Source organism: Rhincodon typus, chromosome 23 (genome assembly GCF_021869965.1).
Source record: "Rhincodon typus isolate 14 chromosome 23, sRhiTyp1.1, whole genome shotgun sequence".
In the NCBI taxonomy this organism is placed as follows: domain Eukaryota; kingdom Metazoa; phylum Chordata; class Chondrichthyes; order Orectolobiformes; family Rhincodontidae; genus Rhincodon; species Rhincodon typus.
The window spans coordinates 28,304,290-28,324,886 of NC_063354.1; the positions used below are offsets into that span (position 1 = coordinate 28,304,290).

The window sequence follows — 20,597 nt, forward strand, 5'->3', positions numbered from 1 at the left end:
GAAGGGTCTAGGCCCGAAACGTCAGCCTTTCTGCTTCTATGATGCTGCTTGGCCTGCTGTGTTCATCCAGCTCTGCACCTTGTTGTCTCTGAGTCCTGAATGGACTTTTTTCTAGATCATGGATCAGTATCGAAGCTCTGCAGTCATGTAACATTCAGTCATGCAACATTTGTCATGCGTGATCATGAACAACAGACAACTAATCCGCAGGGGAGCCTACACATCTCCATCGTTGAGAAAAGGAGAGCCCTAGGCATTGGCACAAAAGGCAAAGTTGAAGCATGTATAACCATCTTCAGCCAGAGATACTAAATGGGTGATTAATCTCCACCTCCTCCTGAAATCCCTCCCCCCACCCTGTGCACATCAGTCTTCAGCTAGTTTGATCGACTCCAATTAGTTTGGTTATAATTGAGGCTGGAGGAAAGCACCAACACTCCAGTTCCACTACTCCAGTGTCACAACAGAAAACAACAATAATTTATTCTCCTACAAAGATGACAAATCATATACCTTTCTTATATCAGGTTTTAAATTTATCAACTGTGTTTCTTAATAAGCAAAATTATGAGTTTATTATCATAACAAAACCTATTCAATAAGGATACAATAATTGGTGTGGGAGTATATAGGCTTATCCCTCTAAATATCCACAAAACACAAGCGCACTCTTCAGGAAAAGAAATCTGAGGAGACTAGCTTTCTGCAAAAAAGCACCTTGGCTAAAGGGTTATTTTTAAAGACACAGGGATAAAAGGTAGACTGTTCCAAGTCTGAGTACTCTGATGTACTGGCACGTGAGGTCAAGTTATGAAGACACAGTTTGCTCAGGAAAGATAACATTGAAATACAACCTATTCTTTTAAAAGAATAAATAGGCTTCACCCTGAACTTAATCAAAATGGTTTTATTCTCAGAAATGAGAGAGATCAGCTGGGCAACCTGCTTCTGGCAAGCTTTCCTCCAATTCCAAAAGAAATTGCTGGAGAATCTCAGCAGGTGTCCGGACTTGAAACATTAACTCTGCTTTTTTCCCATAGATGCTGCCAGACCTGCTGAATTTCTCCAACAATTTCTGTTTTTGTTTCAAATCTCCAGCATCCTCAGCTCTTTGTTTTATTTCCTCCAACCTATTTTGTTCTAAGCAAACTTTCAGCTAACTGAATCAAAATAAAACAAGAGTTTTTTCCAAGCCAGATACTTTTCACATCAGTTCCATTGGGGGTATACAATAAGCAGAGCAATTATCCATAATGATGCTGTTTCTAGAAAGCCTTGTTAAATAAAAATCATCAATATCCACACTGAACACTCAGTGATCTCTCCTGAAGAAATTGTGCCAGGTAAATCTGCAAACCTTGAAATAAATTCCCTTTTTCAGAATTTAAGTCCTCTGTAAGAATATTCAGAAGTGCCTCAGTGTACTCGGTTGTAGTTAAGGCTACAAGGTCTGACAGTATTCCAGCAGTAGTGCTAAAGACCTTTGTTCTAAACTTATCAGTTCTTTTAGGTGAGCTGTTTCAGTGCAGCAGTACAGGGTAGGTATGTCCTATCTACAGAAACAGGACAAATCCACCCTGACAAATTATCATCCAATCAGCCAATTAAATCATGGGGATTTGCGACCTAACTGCATACACTCACCTTTTCCAATATTTCTTACTACCTTTAGTTGCAATAAATCTGCTTCCCTTCACATCAAGGCAGAATTTGACCCTACATAGAGTCAAGCATCCCTAGCAAAATTAAACTCAATGTTAATCAAAGTGAAACTTACCACTGTCTGATTCATACCCAGCACAAAGGAAGAGAGTTGTGCTTGTTGGGGCCAACTAGGAAATCACTACAGGAGTTCTCAGGGTACTGTCCTTGGCCAAGCTATCTTCAACAGCTTATTAAATATTTCCCTTTCATCATAAACTCACAACTGGGGATGTTTGCTGATGATCATAGAGTATATAGTTCCATTTGCAACTCCTCAGATACTGAAACAAACTAAACCTACATTCAACAATACCTTCTCAACATTCAGACTTTGACTGATGAGTGGCAAGTAACATCAATGTGACATAATTGCAAGGCAATGACCATCTCCAACAAAAGAGAAGCTAACCACGTTCTCTTAACATAACAGCACTATTATTGCTGAAACCTCATTTATCAACATCCTGGAGCCACCGCTGGCCAGAAACATGTACCAAAGCACAACTATCTTCCTTTGTGCTGGGTGTGGCATCAGACAGAGATGAGTTTCACTCTGATTAACATTGAGTAAATTTTACTAAGGATGCTTGATGCTATGGATAGTCAAATTCTGCCTTGATGTGAAGGGAACCAGATTTATGTAGATCAAAGGTTGGATATTCTTTGGTAAATAACTCAATTCCTAACTCCTTAAAGCCTATCCACTATCTGCAAGGCAGGTACAATGGACTGCTCTCTAATTGCCTGAATCAGTGCAGTTCAAACAACAGTTAGAAATCCTGATAACATCCAGTATAAAGCCACCTCCTGGACTGGCACACCATCCATCATTTTAAGAGATAGTAGGAACTGCCGATGCTGGAGTCTGAGATAACAAGGTGTGGAGCTAGACCTGCTCCTCTGATGCTGCCTGGCCTGCTGTGTTCCTCCAGCTCCACACCTTGTTATCCATCATTTTAACATGTACTTACTCCACCATCGGCATGGAACTCACCAAGTCTCCTTTGATAGTACCTTTGAAACTGCACACTCTGACTCAAACATTTGGGATCACCACCAACTGCCTGATCACCTGACTTGGAAGGATTTCATCACTTCTTCATTGCAGAGGACTCAAAATGCTGAAGCAACCTCCCTGACAGTGCTGTCATTGTACCTGCAGCACATGGACTCCAGCTGATCAACACGACCATTAAGCACCACCTTCATTAGAGACCGATAATAAATTTTGGCCTTGTCAATGATGGCCACCAATCATCTATCAATAAAACACAACTTGTTTGCCAATAAATTGGTATCACCAGACAGGATAAGAAAAGATAAAATTTTCAATAGGAATATGAATTTTTAAAAAGCCTATTGGGCTATATCTTATCATTGCTACACAAATGCCAAATGTTGTTTTTCTGTCTGCAGCTTACATTGTAGTTTTGGATGTTAACACAAAAACCACATGAGGGAAATAGACTTTAGTCACTTTGAGGAAATTAGTACATATCCTCCAAACAAAGGAAAAACCAATCTGTCACGATTGTGGTAATGGTGAGCAACATCTGCAATGAGTCAATTGATTGCCAAACATATGGGATGACCTTTATATCTGAAACTTCAGTGCTGTCCATTATTCTGAACCATTTTAACATCCATTCGTTTTGAAAATAAAACGTAACAGACAACTTGGTTTCATTTTGGATATCTGTGTTCGTGCATATAGTATGAAGAATATGACTGGACCTCAACTTGTGGAAGTGCATCGGAGATTTTTTAGATTTAGGTTTTATTGTCATGTGTATTCAAGTACGGGGTACAAAAGTAGAGTGAAAAGTGTACAATGTCGCCACACTAGGTACTGTCTTAGGTACAAAGTACCTAGGTACAAAATCTTCGTTACAGAAATAGAAGAGTAAAGTATAAGCCTTTCATGAGGTAAAGAGAGAACTTATTACCTTATGGAAGTTAAGCTCATCACAGAATGAAAGCTCAACTGGTTAGAAATGTCTTCCTCTGCATGTGAAACTAGCAAGGACTACATGTAAATAAGCAACAAGCTGCAGTCAGCATCATCTGTTCTTGAGTTGTGCTGAGATTAGGTGATGTAGAAAGATTTGTGTTGTCAGCACAATTAGAAACTATTACTTTAAACTCAACATATTCCTTCTGTGAACAAAATAAATAAGTAAAATTATTCAGTAATTTAAACTAATTGACTTCAAATGAACAGAAACAGAGACTGTTTCGTTCAGAGATAATGAAATGTTGAATGAATTGTTTTGTACAGGCGGAGGTGAGGATTTTGTGGGAAAATTGAAGTTTTATTATTACTGTAAAACCTTTCTCAGTGACACAAAATAACCCCATTATTCTGTCATGATCATGAAGGAATTGTTATGGAATTTATCTCTGATAATAACAAGGGAGCTTCCCAATCAGGTACTTTTGAAAAATTAAATTATTTTTATTGACAATCACCTCCTTTAATTTTGCACTGTCCATTTTTTTCATTTTAAACTTTTAAGTCTAAAAATGTTGCCATTTTTTCTTTATTCTTTCATGGGACCTGGTTGTCACTGGTAAAGTCAACATTTGTTGACCATCCCAATTGCTCCTGAAACTGAATGGTTTGCTAGACCATTTCAAGTTAAGAGTCAATTCCATTGTTGTGGTTATGGAGTCACATGTAAGATGGCAGATTTCCTTCCCCAAAGGACACGGATTTATGACAACCAATGATCATGGCTCCATTACTGAAGCTACCTTTCAATTCCAAATCACCTACTACGGTGTGATTTGAACCCAAGTCCTCAGAGCATTAGCCTGGATCTCTGGATTAGTAGTCCAGTGATATTACCATAACAATACTATCTCCCCAAGGACATTAAGGCTTTACTTTGAAAGGAAGCTAAATTGTCATCAGTGAAGATACAGTATAAGCACTGTGGGATCAATAAGTCAAGGTCAAAAGTCATTTGATACCAGGTCACCTGATGAAGACCAATGTTCCGAAAGCCTGTGTTTTCAAATAAACTTGCTGTACTATAACCTGGTGTCATGTGATTTTTGACCTTTTCCAACCCAGTCCAGCACTGGCACCTCCACATCAGGTCAATAAATCAGCAATCCTTCTTGACCAATGTTCCGAACCAAGTCATCAACATTATTGTGTTTAAATGGTGTTGTTAAAATTATCTGATTGGATAGACCAAATCATAAATTTCTAACATTTATCAACATTTTTTGCAAAAGTTTGATTTTTAAAAGGGGTCATCCTGATTATGAGAGTACCTGGTCTTATTGAGGAAATGTGATATAATAGAAGCTACACAAAGTCTTGTGGGAATTGCACATGCTGCTTGGGTTTGCAGTTGCTTATATAATGATGAAATGTCTTTCACATCCAACCGTACAACTACGTTAAATGCAGAATATTTCAAGAATTTCAATTCTATAATTTACAACTATATTGTGGTGCATTTCTTCATTATGGGCTAAGTTTAGTGAAATCTGGTTAGAAATTCTTTAGTTGATAAATTCTTTGATTGCAGATCTAAATTTGTGGAAATGAAATCAATGATTTGCATTGTCCTGATTGTTAATTTCTGTGTGATGCTCACCTTAAGATCAAATATGGAAAAACGTCTGTCCTTTTCTATCCTACTTGGTCATGGTTTTGTATTACCACTACCATCTCCAGATCAGCAGGTGGTCCTGAAAAAGAGAGACAAGAATGTGATAAAAAAAAAATGGACTTGCCACCCAGGAGGGTCCTTCTCTATTGGCAGTGGAGTCACTGGGCCCAGTGGTGCCCATCTTGTTAATTATGTCACAAGACTGAGATAGTTAAAAGTCCTTCAGTATAAACAAAATAAAAATTCAATGTCTATCAAAACAAAAGAAACAGTCTCCTATTTTGTCACCTTGTAAAGAAACCACAAAAATTCTATGAAAAACGTAGGGGAATTTATCTTCTTCACAATTGCTAATATAATTATTTAAAGTTATTTATTTATGTATTTTTCCAAAACACTAAATTTTTCCCACAGTATTTTCTAAAAGAGACCCACGTTATCAATAAACCACCGAAACTACAACAACTCCACACTCTTCATGTGTTTGAATGGTGAACCACTGGGCAAAATACTGGTGTACTGAAGATTCTGGGGGAGCAAGGCAATTTGGACAGTAACATCTTGTTTTGGGAACAAAAACAGAAGTTGCTGGAAAAGCTCAGCAGGTCTGGCAGCATCTGCGAAGAAAAAATCAGAGTTAATGTTTCAGGTCCCTTCCTCAGAACCTGAGAACCTCAGAATCCAATCACCGGACCCAAAGCGTTAATTCTAATGTGTTCTTCATAGATGCTGCCGGATCTGCTAAGCTTTTCCAGCAACATCCGTTTTTGTTCCTGATTTACAGCATTCACAGTTCTTTCGGTTTTTATTGAACATCTTGTTTTGATTGCTTGGCACTATATACACAATCACTGGAACTTGTGTCAAATTTAATATTTGATAATTGCAAGCATAGATTACACTTGTCCTTCTGACTATTGAGGATAAACTTGCACAATGATGTTTAACATAATTTTACAGTAGCGTTTATTTTGGTCAAGTTCAGATATGTAACACACATAGTATTGGGTGATTTTTCTCTATTGTTGCTATTGTCCACGGTTGAAAGGAAGTTGAAAAAGGTGTATAAATAGTGATGCAATCATTTATTGCAAAATAATTAATTATTTGAATGGCTACTGGCGCTTCTATTCATCTTCTCCTGTTATATGTCACACATGCGCCATGAGCCTCTGTATAACTGAAAAGGAAGAGTAATCTTGGTTCTAAATTTCTCAGCCAGTGCCAATACAAGCAATCTGCCCACTCAGATTGAATGGCATTATTGTATGATTCAAGTGAGTAAAACTCACCAAAAATTATGTGTGTACTTTCACAAAGGTGGCACAATTACCAATTTTTAAAAAAATTCATTCCCATGATGTGGGTGTCACTGGCTAGGCCAACATTTATTACCCACAGGATAGTTGAGAGCCAACCACATTGCTGTGAGTCTTGCGTCACATGTTGACCAGACCAGGTGAGGGCAATAATTTCCTTCCCTAAAGGGCCACGAGAGAATCACATGAGTTTTTGCTGACAATCAGCAACAGTTTCATCGTCATCATTAGATTCTTAATTCCAGAGCTCCACTGAATTCAGATTCCACCATCTCCCATGGTGGGATTTAGACCTGGGACCACAGAACATTTCCTGAGAAGCAATGGTCTAGTGGTATTATCCCTGGGTTAATCAAGGGACCCAGGTAATGCTCTGGGGATCCATGTTCAAATCCTGCCACAACAGATGGTGGTATTTGAATTCTATTTTTTAAAAATATCTGGAAATAAGAGTCTAATGATGACCATGAATCCATTGCTGATTGTTGGAAAAACCCATCTGGTTCACTAATACCCTTTAGGGAAAGAAATTGCTATCCTTACCTGGCCTGGCCTACATGTGACTTCAGACTCATATCAATGTGGTTGAGTCTAACTGGCCTCTGAGAAATTAGGAACGGACAATAAATGGCCTGGCCAGTGACACCTGCATCATGTAAATGAATTAATTTTTAAAAATTACCTGGGTCTCTGGAATGCCAGTATAGTGCTGTTGTCTCCCCTTTTGTATAATGAAACAAAAGTAAAATACAGCAGATCCAGAAGATCTGAAATAAAAATAGAAGATGTTGGAGAAACCCGATAGCTCTTCCTGAGAGAGAAGAGAAATCATGCTGGACTCAATGTTCATTCTGTTTTTCTCTCGGTGTAGTCGCCATAGATTTTTGTTTAGTCTTGTATGGGATGTGGATGTTGTTGGCAAGGCCACCAGTTATTGTCCAGCCCTAATCGCTCCTGGTCTGAATGGCTTGCAAGTCCTATTTCAGAGGCCAATAAAGAATCAGCCACATTGCTGAGAGTCCGTAGGCCAGACCAGGTGAGGATGGCAGATTTCTTTCCCAAGTGAATAAAATAGTTTTTCTTTAAAAATTTATGATGACTGCAAATTTGCCTTTAGGCTAGCTTTTCTCACTCCCAGATTATTATTAAATTCATATTTTACAATCCACCATGGTGGGATGATGAACCCACTTCCCCAGTGCATTACTAGACCAGAGATATTACCATAAGCCAATGTCTCCACCTATCTTGCTCCAGCACTTTCTGTTTTTAAAAACCGAAGGAAGCGCAGTTGGTGTAAATCAGAAACCAAAACAGAAGTTACAGGAAAAGCTGAGCAGGTCTTGCAGCATCTGTGCAGAGAAATCAGTGTTAAAGTTAAGGGTTGAGCAACCCTTCCTAAGAACTGTGTCTGCTTGTTCTATCTAACTTATCCATTCACAAATGAAGAAATTAACTCTAGTGAGGCAAATAGCAGGTTCACCCATGTAACCTTTTATTTGGACATTGTGTGCCCAGCACCATGACATCATATGCGCATTGGCTGTGCAAGACTTCACTTCCTGACTTTAGGAGCACTATTTGAGATTATGAAATTGAGGAAATTTCAAGAAAACCCTTTTTAGACAAGAAAGACTTTGAAAAACTGAGTCTAATGAAGTGAGAAATGAGCTTTAAAAGTTGAAGCTTTTGTGTTGTAAGTATTTCCAAGAATGGCTGTCAATGATCTCTATCATTTTTCCAGACTTGAGAGGGCATCTTGGCTTAATTGAACCAATAAGACTGTAATGAAATGTATAAATTTTCCTTCTATTTTAAGGTGATGATATAAAATGCAGCATACCTCCTGCACAGAGGATCGCATCCATCATGCCCTGGAGAGATGTCTACATGGATTGGATAGAACTGTTTTGTCTAATTGGAAGGGTGAGTCATTTTGTTTCAAATTAATTTCTTTTGTATTGTTTATTCATAATTTTGAAATTCTGCTTTATTGCTTGTGTTATTTCAATGTGGATCTGTAACAGTTTAGGTGAGAGTGTTGAATGTGATGGTGAGGATCGTTGCCAGTGATTAGCATTTAGTCCTTCTCGATTAGAATATCATACCCTGTGAAACTGGTATCTTTGAAAACTCAGAAATCAGTTTCTCAAATTGCTAAGAATCATGAATTCATCATGCTATTGAACTTCTCAAAATCATAAACATGCACTTTGTGCCCCAGCAGAGATCAGATTAGGGCAATTTAGATCTTAGATAATAAATGATAAGGGTGGGATGGAAGAACACTGTTTATCAAAGAAATCTGCCCATTGGATTCGATCCTTGCTCCAATATATCAGATTCTGGATTTAAAGCGCAGAAATGATTTCATTTTTGTTTCGTGTTGAAACTTGCTGATGAGACTTAGATGTACAGCAAAGTATTGTGTAACATCCTGAAATGTTCCTACATCCTTTTTTGAAGTTGACAGTGTGGCAAGCATGAAGTCATTCATGAAAATTTACCCTGAGGTAGTTTTTCCAAAATATTTCTAATATAGAGTCATATAACCATAAAAGGAGTTCATTCAGCCCATCATGCTTTTGTCAACACTTTAACAGCTGTCCATTATAATCTCACACATCAGCTTTTTAGCCATCACCCTGCAAATTAGTCATCTTTAAGTACATAGAGCCATTGAGTCATAAAGCAGTTTGATAGATTTTAAGAAGGCAAAAGATTAAGATTTATACCCTTAAATTCCCACACTTGGCTCAAGACCTAGAGTTTCACTCTCTGCAGCTTGCACACTGTGCTGGGAGCACTTAAGGCCTTGCTTTTATGCTGTAGGCCTACCTTGCTTCAAAAAACTACCTCTGGTGAGTTCCAATGGAACCTACTTTCACCACCCTTTTGGGTATGCATTCCATATCTCATCTCCTGTATGAAAAAGATCTCCTCATATCCTTTGTAGCTCTTTTGTCAATTATATTAAATCTATGACCTCAGGTTATCAACTCACTTGTCAGAGAAAAACATTACCCCTGATGTGCTTGATTAAAACCCCTCCTAATTTTAAAAACTTTTTCTTGATATTTTAATTTCCCTTTAATGAGGACAATCCCACCTTTTTCCGTCTGTCTTGATAACCAAAGTTCATCATGTCATGTGTTATCCTGTTTAAACTTTCCCAATATGTGCTCCAATGCTTCAATATCTTTCTTAACATGTGGTAGCCAGGATTCTACACAACACCTGAGCTGAGGCCTGACCAATCTTTTGTAAATGTTAAACTTGGCTTATCTTCTCTTTGTATTCACTGTCCCCCTTTATAAAGTCGTGTCCGATACATACGTTTCCAGTTCCTCAACTCTAAACGAATAGATTCAGTCTTTGAACCCTTTAGTTATATGCTTTGGTAGGACAGTGAGTATATTTTATGGTATTGTGAAATAGAGAACTTCAAAATATTATTATGAAAATTATCGTTTAGGAGAGAGCGCTGATGTTACTTACGTTTACTATACGTTCCTGGACAGGTGGCCAATGCATTATTCAAACCATTTTTATTTGCATATGTAAGTTTGGAGAACAATAACATCATCCTTCATCAATACTGCCTCACCTCCTTCCTTGTCTGCCGGTTTCCTACTCCTCATGAATATACATTGTAGCCAGAAACATTTAGTCCTGATCCCAGTCCAGGTTTACATAAAATCTCTGTTGGCTGCTTGAGCCCTTGGAACAGGGTTTGAAACCACAAACTACTAGCTCAAGAACGAGTGTGACCACTGAATCAAGGTTGATTTAGGGCAACCTTTTGAAATTTGAATTTTCAGATTTACGTCTTGAGTGGCATGTGGTAAGCACACTTGCTGTGTTTCGTCAAGTTAAAAAAGTTTTGAATGGTCCATAAGCATATTGGACTCTTGTGCAAATGAATTTATAAACTTTTACAACATAAAAACACTAATAATGGCAAGTTATTGCAAGTAGGAATCACTGCATACAATATTTACCATGACTTTGCAATTTTTCATTGATAAATGGGCTAATGTATCATTTTCTAAACTAGCTTAAAGAGAATTTTAAAAAGTAATACTTGTCATTATATAATTAATAATTTATTAACAATTATAATCAACCTAGGTTTCTGCATTAATCCCTTCTCTAAATGTATGCACATTTACATATGCAAATAATATCTTTTAAATTGCATAATGGCCATTTGTGTGGAAAGGGACAATGAATGCAAGTAATGGTGGCATGATAACTCAGTGGTTAGTACTGATGCCTCACAGTGCCAGGATCCTGGGTTCAATTCCAGCCTTGAGTGACTGTGTGGAGTTTGCACATTCTCCATGTGTTTGTATGGGTTTTTACTGGGTGCTCTGATTTCCTCCCACGGTCCAAAGATCTGCAGGTTAGGTGGATTGGCCGTGCTAAATTGCCCGTAGTGTTCAGGGAAGTGAGGGTTAAATGGATTAGCCATGGTAAATGTGGGATTATGGGGTAGGGTGGGGGTGCTGGGTCTGGATGGGATGCTCTTCAGAGTGTTAGTGCTGATTTGATGGGTCACATGCTTCTTTCCACACTGTAGGGATTCTATACTTCCAATCAGTAATTTCCATAATAATATTTTGAAATACCCTATTTCACACTGCTATAAGAAATGCCTGCTGGCTTTTTAAAGAAGTATTCTCCTCTCAATGATTAAAATTTGTTTGCAATTTCTCTAAAATTGAAGAAACCCACACTCTAACATTAAAAAACAATTTGGATATTGGGAATCTGAAGAAAGTGCTGAAAATGTTCAATCGCTTTGGCAGTATCTGTGGAGATGAAAACAAAGTTGTAAGTCTGATGAAAGGCCATTGTTTAGGACAAGTTACAGTTATTGATTTCCAAATGAGATTTGCACAACTTTTGTCTCAAAGCAAGGTTTGAATGTAGACCTTAAACAAACAAAAACCCACATAATTATTGTCCGCATTTACTTCACACCCTAAAGCAGCTATACTGTAACACCAAGCATGGCAGGAAGGAAATCAATTCACAACTTATCTGACCATACAAGTCTGGAGAGCTTCAATCTCGTTTCAGCTTGTAAAAGTTTAAATAAATGCAATTTGAGCTGTTTTACATAGGTTAAGATTTAAGAAATTAGACAATCTTCTCAGTCATTATTCTGATTTCATTGCCAATCTTTCTACAGTGGCCTAGAATTCAATTACTCTGAGAACATTTTTCACTCAGATCTGACTAAGATTAGCTTTGTAATATTTCAAATACCAAACACGGTTTAAAGGAGTTTCACTTATGATCCTTTTACATTTTATGATCAATTATGAGATGAAAGTTGAATTTGTTTTGAAATCTATTTGTACAATGTCCTGTTGAAAGCATTATCCAATGTAGGAATGTAGGAATATGAACTTTTTTTCAGGTAGATTAATGTGAATAAAACCTAACGTTTTGACCAAGTTTTAAAAATTTAGCTGAACCTTTGATCTGGATTTGATTTCTTGATTTTGCAGCAATCAAAACGTTGTAGAAATTTTGTTCAATCGCTTAAGGTCTTAATCTGTATTCCCATATGCCGAGATGTGGGTCTTGTGCTTGCCTTCATGTATAAGAAAGAAAAATTTTCATTTAAAGTGTATATTTCTGGATGTCAGGATGACCCAGTGCTCTACAATCAATGAAGTAGTTTTAAATCATTGCACTGAATTTTACCAGCAATCGGCTGTATCATTTTTGCTGAGTTTCTTGGAAGATTTCTCTCTGTGAGCCCTATCTGGTTTTCTCTTGCGTGACCCAAAAATCTCCACATTACCAATGCACCATGCCTCAGTGATGTCTTGCCAGTCCTATCTTCGCTCTCGTCAAAGGCAGAAGAACTCGCTCATGCCAGGATCACCCAGGATTCCCAGTGCCAGCACCATATTTAAAGACCAGGAACTGCCCTTACTGTGCACATAATCAAAAAGAAATACTGGTCAGAGCATATAGGTGTCATGGCTAACACTTAATTGCAAATACCAAGTGCATATTTGTAAATGTATGACATGTTAGGGTCCGAGCTGCACAGTTTACCCATCCTTAGTGGCATCCTATTTCAGAATTCTGTCTAAGGGAGTGCTACTTTTTCTTCAATTCCCAGTGTAGCCCAACGTCTTCTCATTGATCAATGTGTGACCTTCACATGACGGAAAGCCTTCAAATGGTTGAAAATTCACTTTGATATGACAGCGGCTAAAGCAAAGAATATCAAATAAAGCAAAGGTGTATTTGTCTCTGGGAGCAGACAGGGACCGCTTGCCTTTTGAGCATCAACAAATTTAGAGTCAATGAGTGATCATTGCATCTAGAGCAATTTCTATTGGAGATGAGAGGTGATTAATTCCAGTGTGGCTTGTTTTGCTGGATGCTGCAGTGATCATTCCTCCAGTTCATTGTCCTCATCTTCCTCCTTCAACACACCGCTCCCCCCACACCCCCTTCACCTGATACTGACCTAAGAATCAAACTTCATCTTTAGCAGGCCCTTCAAATCCATGATGTCCCAGTGGAAGGATATTTCAATGCTCAGTCTCAGTGAAGGAGTTTCATAATAGAGTCATCAGCCATGGTTTCAGAGGGTAGCCTTTATCTCTAAGGAACATCCTTATAAGGCATCCAGAAATGGAAAGGCAAAGTGAGAATTCTCAAGGACATAGGCATCACGACAGTTCTCAGGGCCGCTGGGACAGACTTCTAAAATTGTGGTACCAATGGTCATGGATGGCTTGTACAATGATGGAATGAAGCCCCTTTCTATGGACGCACTCTGCTGGGTTATGATATGATGCTCTCAATACAATGTATGTATCCAGCCTATAGTGCCCTGCCCTAGGCAAAACCTGCTGCGTGGGCTGTAGCATTGACCTTATCACAGGGACATGAGATGAAGTAGTCTAATCTCACACCAATGGCACCAGTAACAGGCTGGATCCATTTGTGGGTTGATGATTGTGAAATCCTGCATAGGTTCCCAGAGGATCCTCAGAAGCAGCTGGCTGTATAAAAGTGTTGTGCAGTCGTCACCTTGACAACAATTGGGATAGGATGGCTACCCTCCCCATCATGTCACATGTCCTGCTCCAGCAGTCAGCTTAATTCCATGACAATGTTCCAGGACATCGTCAATCCACGGTGACACCGAGCCTCACTTATCTGGAGGAAATAGTCTCAAGGGCAATGTAGTCTGAGACTCCTGTACCTCTAGCACATCTCAAGATGAGGCCTTTTCATATGGAGGCTGTTTCACATCCACTGGAACTTGCTGCTCATCCTAGGCTTATTACAGCATCCGTTTTACCTCAATTCCCTGCATGTCATAGCACCGCAGCAAGCATGATAATAACCCCTACTGTGGCTGGATCCACCAGTCATGTTTCCAATGAACCTGTGCAAGGAAAAGCAGAAACTGAACAGGTCCTTAGTCATGGTAGCATTCACAAAACAGACAGATGTCACTTTAGCATAGTCCTCCATTCAATTTGACATTTGATTCAGTCCACACCATGTCAAGAAATGGTTGGAAGCAGTGGGGTTACTGCAAAGGCTATGGGCCCTGACAAATTCTGACAATGGGGCTGAAGGCTTCTGCTCCAGAACTTACCAGTCTCCTCACCAAGCTCTTCCAGTACAGTTACAACACTGGCGTCTAACTGACAATGTGGAAAATTGCCCAGGCATGCCCTGTACAAAACATGTGGCAGAATGCTTATCTTAAACTCAAAAATCAGGATGTTTTTCACTTGGCTCAAAGGATTTGCTGAATAAATAAATAAAGCTTGATACATAGCCAGCAAAGAGTGTGTAATTCAACAGGTGGCTGCACAGGACATTGGTGAAGCCACTTTTGGAGTATTGCGTACAGTTCTGGCTGCCTTGCTAGAAGAAGGATATTATTAAATTGGAAAGGTGAAGAAAAGATCTTCAAGGATGTTACCGACACTAGAGAGTTTGAGTTATAAGGAGTCTGGATAGGCTGGGACTTTTTACCTTGGAGTGTAGGAGGTTGAGTGGTGACCTTAGAGAAGTTTATAAAATGACGAGGGTCAGAGATAAGGTGAGATGGGAAAGATTTAAAAGTGACCAGAGGGGCAAATTTTTCACAGAGTGTGGTGTGTATATGGAATGAATTACCAGAGGAAGTTGTACATGCAGGTACAATTACAACTTTTAAAAGACAGTTGGACAGATATATGAATAGGACTGGTTTAGAGGGAGATGGGCCACACACAGGCAAATGGGACTAGTTAGTTTGGGAAACCTAGTCAGCATGGACAAGTTGGACCAAAGGGTCTGTTTCTGCACTGTATGACTCCATGACTCAATGACTCTGGAAGCTGAGGAAAATTACAGGGAAAATTGTGTAATGGATATTGAATGCTATGTCGGTAGAAGCATTAGTCAATCAAAAGAAAAGGAAGGAGTGTTGGAACAGGAATAGCCCTTTACGCCTGTTCCAACATTCAATTCATTCATGACTTAACTTCATTTACCTGCCTAGGTTTGGTAACTATTAAAACTCTTGCCTACTGCAAATGTAACAATTGTATGTTTTGAAAGTTTCAATTTATCTAGTTTCACCAGCTACATCTACAGGGGTAGAGGGTTCAGATTTCCAGCAGCCTTTTTGTGAAGAAATGATTTCTGGCATTAGCTCTGAATGACCTGGCTCCAATTTTAAATAAGGCCATTCAGCCCATGTTCCTGGCACGCTCAGCAGAGAAATAATTTATTGCAACTCAACCCCATTGTTTACCTGATAAATATTCTGAACCCGAGGTGTTCAGTGAAACCATAAGCAAAATATATGGGAAGCTAGGATGAGGATGATGGATCCTAGTTTTTTTTTCCCCTTTATTTATTCATAGGATGAGGGTGTCTCTGGCTAGGCAGCATTTCTTTCCCATCCCGAATTGTCCAGACAGCAGTTAAGAATCAACCACATTACTGTGGGTCTGGAGTCACATGTAGGCCAGACCAGGTAAGGATGGCAGATTTCCTTCCCTAAAGGACGTTAGTGAACCAGATGGGTTTTTCCAGCAATTGACAATGGATTTGTGGTCATCATTAGATTCTTAATGCCAGACATTTTATTGAATTCAAATTCCACCATCTGCCATGGTAAGATTCAAACCCAGGTCCCCAGAACATTATCTGGGTCTCTAGATTAACAGTCCAGCGATAATACCACTAGACCATCACTTCCCCATTTACCTGTGCCTCGTTATAAGGGAAATAGCTAGCCTTTCTTTGCCACACTCATATAACCTAGTCAAAACTGGTAATTTATCATGTAAAAATAATCCTGAATGCAAATTTCTATCCTGCCACACCATTGCATAATGTGAATGGATTGCTGTTCTGTGGAATCAGTGAAAAGGCAAGTTCAACTGGAGTGGTAGTAAATATAGACTTAAACAGATGTTACCAAAGGTGTAGTCAGAAATACAGGAAATGAACAACAGTTCTTTTAGCAGCTGAAAGAGAAAGATGGATGGAATATTATTCTTGTCCTTCTCCAATATGGGGTCATCTTTTCTCCCAAATCCAGCTTGCTCTGCGCTTCCAGAGCTGTTTGCTCTGTACTTCCGCTATTTTTTTTTTGGACTGGAATCTAAACGATTATTCTAATTTCGTGTTCTCTGTATGTGTCTGAACTGTTGGTGCCAGAGAAAAAGGAGGTTAATTTCTGAATTGAGTAACAACATACACGATTTGACTAAACATATCCTGTTCTTGTTTAGATGTTTGCACCAACTGCTTCATTATGCAGTCCATCCTTTGTTCTTTGTGTCCCTCTTAATGGGCTCATTTAGAAACTGGGAAGAAATAAAAATGAAACTTCTGCATCATTTGATCATACATGCTTTAAATAGCATTGGGTTCATCAAAACTGCAACTAAGAAAGAACAAAAGCCCACATTTTCCGATGGCCATGCAGTCATTATTTCAGCCTGGATGAAAGTTGCACGGAGACCCCACGGAATCCCCATCACAGCATACTCCAAAGGAACTGACTGGGAAATTGTATTTTCTTTCCTCTAGGCAACTCCTCTCCAATAGTTAAATTGGAGATTTTGGAGGATTCCAATAATATTAAGTAAAATAGTTACGCAAGAAAAGTTAAGACTATTAATCACATTATATAACTCCCTGAGCAACAGTCCAACAGACTCCATACATACCCAAAGTACACCTCCATCAGACCTTGACCATGCCCATCACCTGCCCCCCCCGCCAACCCAGGATCTGACCCCTTACCCCGCCATGGACTCCATCCCATCAACCCCTACTGCTGAAAACAACACCCCCACCCCTCTCTGGACCCAAACTAAACAATCCGCCACTGGACCCAAAACCCCCAGACCCAAGACTCACCTTCTCCAACCCCTGTCAGATCTGAATCTCTCCCAACCACCCGGAGCTCCCCTATACATGCATCACTCACCCAGCCCGATTGCCAAGTTGCACAGTGGCACCCCACGTCATTAGCTTTCCTCTTGACATCATACTCTGCTCAACCCCCGCCCCCCCCAAGGTACCTTAGTCCCTACCCAGCTGGAAGCCTACTCAGCTAGCATCTTAGTTACATGGAAACCTGGCACCTTAGAACATGCCACCCTACTTACCTGGCACTGTACCACCATAGTCATCTGGTGCTCCACCCTCCAAGCACACTATGATTATACTTTTCTCACATGCTTACTGTTTAACAGCAGCTGTCAAAGCGGCTGCCAGCACCTTTTAAATTTCAGAATACAGTAGCTGAATGCTGTGAAAAAGAGACATGGTTCACCTTCCTCTGAAAGTCATACAATCTGAAAGAACTGGCAGAAAGGAAGTACAGCTCCCCTTTTCTGACGGAACCCTGATCAGAATCTCTTGTCAGAAATGTGGAGCTCTGTTCTTTTGTACAAGAAAGAAGGAATGGAGTGATATCTGTACGAGATGCCACCCATCAGAACTCTGGCCAAATGGTTCTTAAGACAGATGGGTGAAAAAAAAATGTTTAATATAAATTTCGTACAGATTAATTTCAAACATTAGTTCGACAAGAGGTAATAATTTCTAAGGAAAAGCATTGCAATAGTTTATGTATTTGACCTGTGTAAAAAACAAATAGGGAAACCTAAAGAAAATATTATTAAAAATAATAATAATATTTTGGCAGTACAGATTTGAGTAAAAAGACTCATTTTTCCAACATTTGTACGCTTCAAAAATTTGCAAAAATCCCAATTCAAAAAGAAAGCCAACATTTATATTGCGTGAAAAGAGACTGTTGATTTGTTGCAATTGGACTTAGATTGGTAGAGAAGTATCCGTGGAGGATGCACTGATTAATGATGATTGACAGTTAAATAACAGGCTTAGTTGAAATTTTAAACCAAGTAGGTTGACTCTGATTGGTTTGGGCATTCCCTAAGAAATGAACCAGTGAACCAAAGCCTGTCACTTATTTTGTTGAGTAGTAACAGACATGATGCATGTACATGTTCTTTCTGTCTGCAAAGCACAGGGCCCTGTATATTATTGTATGTACCTTCCAGTGCATATTTGTGTGTATTGGAAGCTATATATTTTAATATAAAGAACCCTGTTCTTTCAGTCCATTCAACAATCCCCTCTAATACAGTATAAATCTTGCCTTTTGCTTTGAATAGGTATGCAATTGGCATTTTTTAAAAATAAAATGTCCTTGAAAGGTCTCGAGTATTGTAATCAGATAGAATCAAGCATCCTGCCAGAGCAAGTGGTAGCTGCAGGTACAGTTACAACATTTAAAAGTCATTTGGACGGAACATGAATAGGAAAGGTTTAGAATGACACGGGCCAAACGCAGGCAAATGGGACTGGTTTAGTTTAGAAAATCTGGTTGGCTAGGTCAAGTTGTTTCCATGTTGTATGAGTTTGTGATTCTATAACTCAATGATTCCACAGTGCAGATATAGGACACTCAGCCTATCAAGTCTGCACTGACACTACAAAGAGCATCGCACTCAGACCCTTCCTGCACCCATAAGACCATAAGAGCAGGAAATAGGCTATTCTGCCCATCGAGTCAGCTCCACCATTCAATCATGGCTGATAGGTTTCTCAACCCCATTCTCCCACTCTCTCCTCATAACTTTTGATCACCTTGACAATCAAGAACCTATCTATCTCTGTCTTAAATATGCTCAATGACCTGGTCTCCACACGTTTCTGTGGCAATGAATTCCATAGATTCACCACCCTCTGTCTAAAGAAGTTTCTCCTCATCTCCATTCTAAAGGGTCTTCCCTTTATTCTCCGGCTGTGCTCTCGGGTCTTAGTCTTACCTGTTAATGGAAACATCTTGCCAACACCCACTATACCCAGACTGCTCAGTATTCTGTAAGTTTCAATTAGATGATCTCTCATCTTCCTAAACTCCATCGAGTGTAAACCCAGAGTCCTCAAACATTCCTCATATGTTAAGCCTCTCATTCCTGGGATCATTCTCGTGAACCTGCTCCAGGGCCAGTACATGCTTCCTGAGGTATGGGGCCCAAAATTGCCCACAATATCCTAAATGTGGTCCAAGCGGACCCTTATAAAGCCTCAGAAGTACATCCCTGCTTTTACCTTCCAGTCTTCTCGAAATAATCTTCTCGAAATGCCAACATTGTATTTACCTTGCTAACTACCAACTCAATCTACAAGTTTACCAGAAGAGAATCCTGGACTAGGGCTCCCAAGTCACTTTGCACTTCAGATTTCTGAATTTTCTCCCCATTTAGAAAATATTCTATGCCTCTGTTCTTCTTACCAAAGTGCGTGACCTCACACTTGCCCACGTTGTACTCCATCTGCCACTTCTTTGCCCACTCTCCTAACCTGTTCAAATCCTTCTGCAGCCTTCCCGCCTCCTCAGTACTACTTGTCCCTCAACCTATCTTTGTATCATCTGCAAACTTAGCCAGAATGCCCTCAGTTTCTTCATCTAGATCATTAATATATGAAGTGAAAAGGTATGGTTCCAACACTGGCCTTTGCCAAATGCCACTAGTCATTGGATACCATCCTGAGAAAGACCCTTTTAACCCCACTCTATGGTTCTGCCAGACAGCCAATCTTCTATCCATGCTAGTACCTTACCTCTAACACCATCAGACCTCATCTTACTCAGCAGCGTCCTTTGTGGCACCTTGTCAAATGTCTTCCGGAAGTGCAAGTAGATAGCATCCATTGGCTCTCCTTTGTCTAATCTGCTCGTTACCTCCTCAAAGAATTCTAACAGATTTGTCAGGCATGACCTCCCCTTGATGAAGGCATGCTGACTTTGCCCTATTTTAACATACACTTCCAATGTTCAGAAATCTCATCTTTCACAATAGACTCCAAAATTTTACCAATGGCCAAGGTCATGCTGATCGGCCTGTAATTTCCCGTCTTTTGCCTTATTCCCTTCTTAAACAGGTTTGGTTACATTAGCAATTTTCCAGTCCTCTGGGACACTCCCTGACTCTAGTGATTCCTGAAACATCACCACTAACACTTCCACTATCTCTTCAGCTATCTCCTTCAGAATTCCGGGGTGTATCCCATCTGGTCCAGGTGACTTATCCAGACCTTTCAGTTTTTCTAGTACTTTCCCCTTAGTGATGGCTACTACACTCACCTCACTACCCAAACCCCGCACCCCACCCCCCCGACTCTCTTGAATTTTTGGGATTTACTCATGCCTCCCACTGTGAAAACTGACACAAAGTATTTGTTCAGTTCCTCTGCCATTTCTTTGTTCCCTATTACTACTTCTGTACATAATTTTCCAGTAGCCCAATGTCCACTTTTACCTCTCTTTTGCGCTTTATATATGTAAAGAAACTCTTGCAATCTTCTTTTATATTACTGGCTAACTTACCCTCATTTTAAATCTTCTGCC

General features: G+C 39.5%; 1 protein-coding gene across 2 annotated transcripts in view; it reads left to right on the forward strand.

The window, feature by feature from the left end:
- pik3r5 (phosphoinositide-3-kinase, regulatory subunit 5) overlaps nt 1-20,597 on the forward strand; it is a 108,522-nt gene that overhangs the window by 19,656 nt on the left and 68,269 nt on the right. For both annotated transcript variants that reach the window (XM_048610926.1, XM_048610927.1), the window contains exon 2: nt 8,469-8,575. In XM_048610926.1, the coding sequence (XP_048466883.1) occupies nt 8,482-8,575 (94 nt within the window). In that variant the 5' untranslated portion in view covers nt 8,469-8,481. The remainder of the gene's footprint in view (nt 1-8,468; nt 8,576-20,597) is intronic.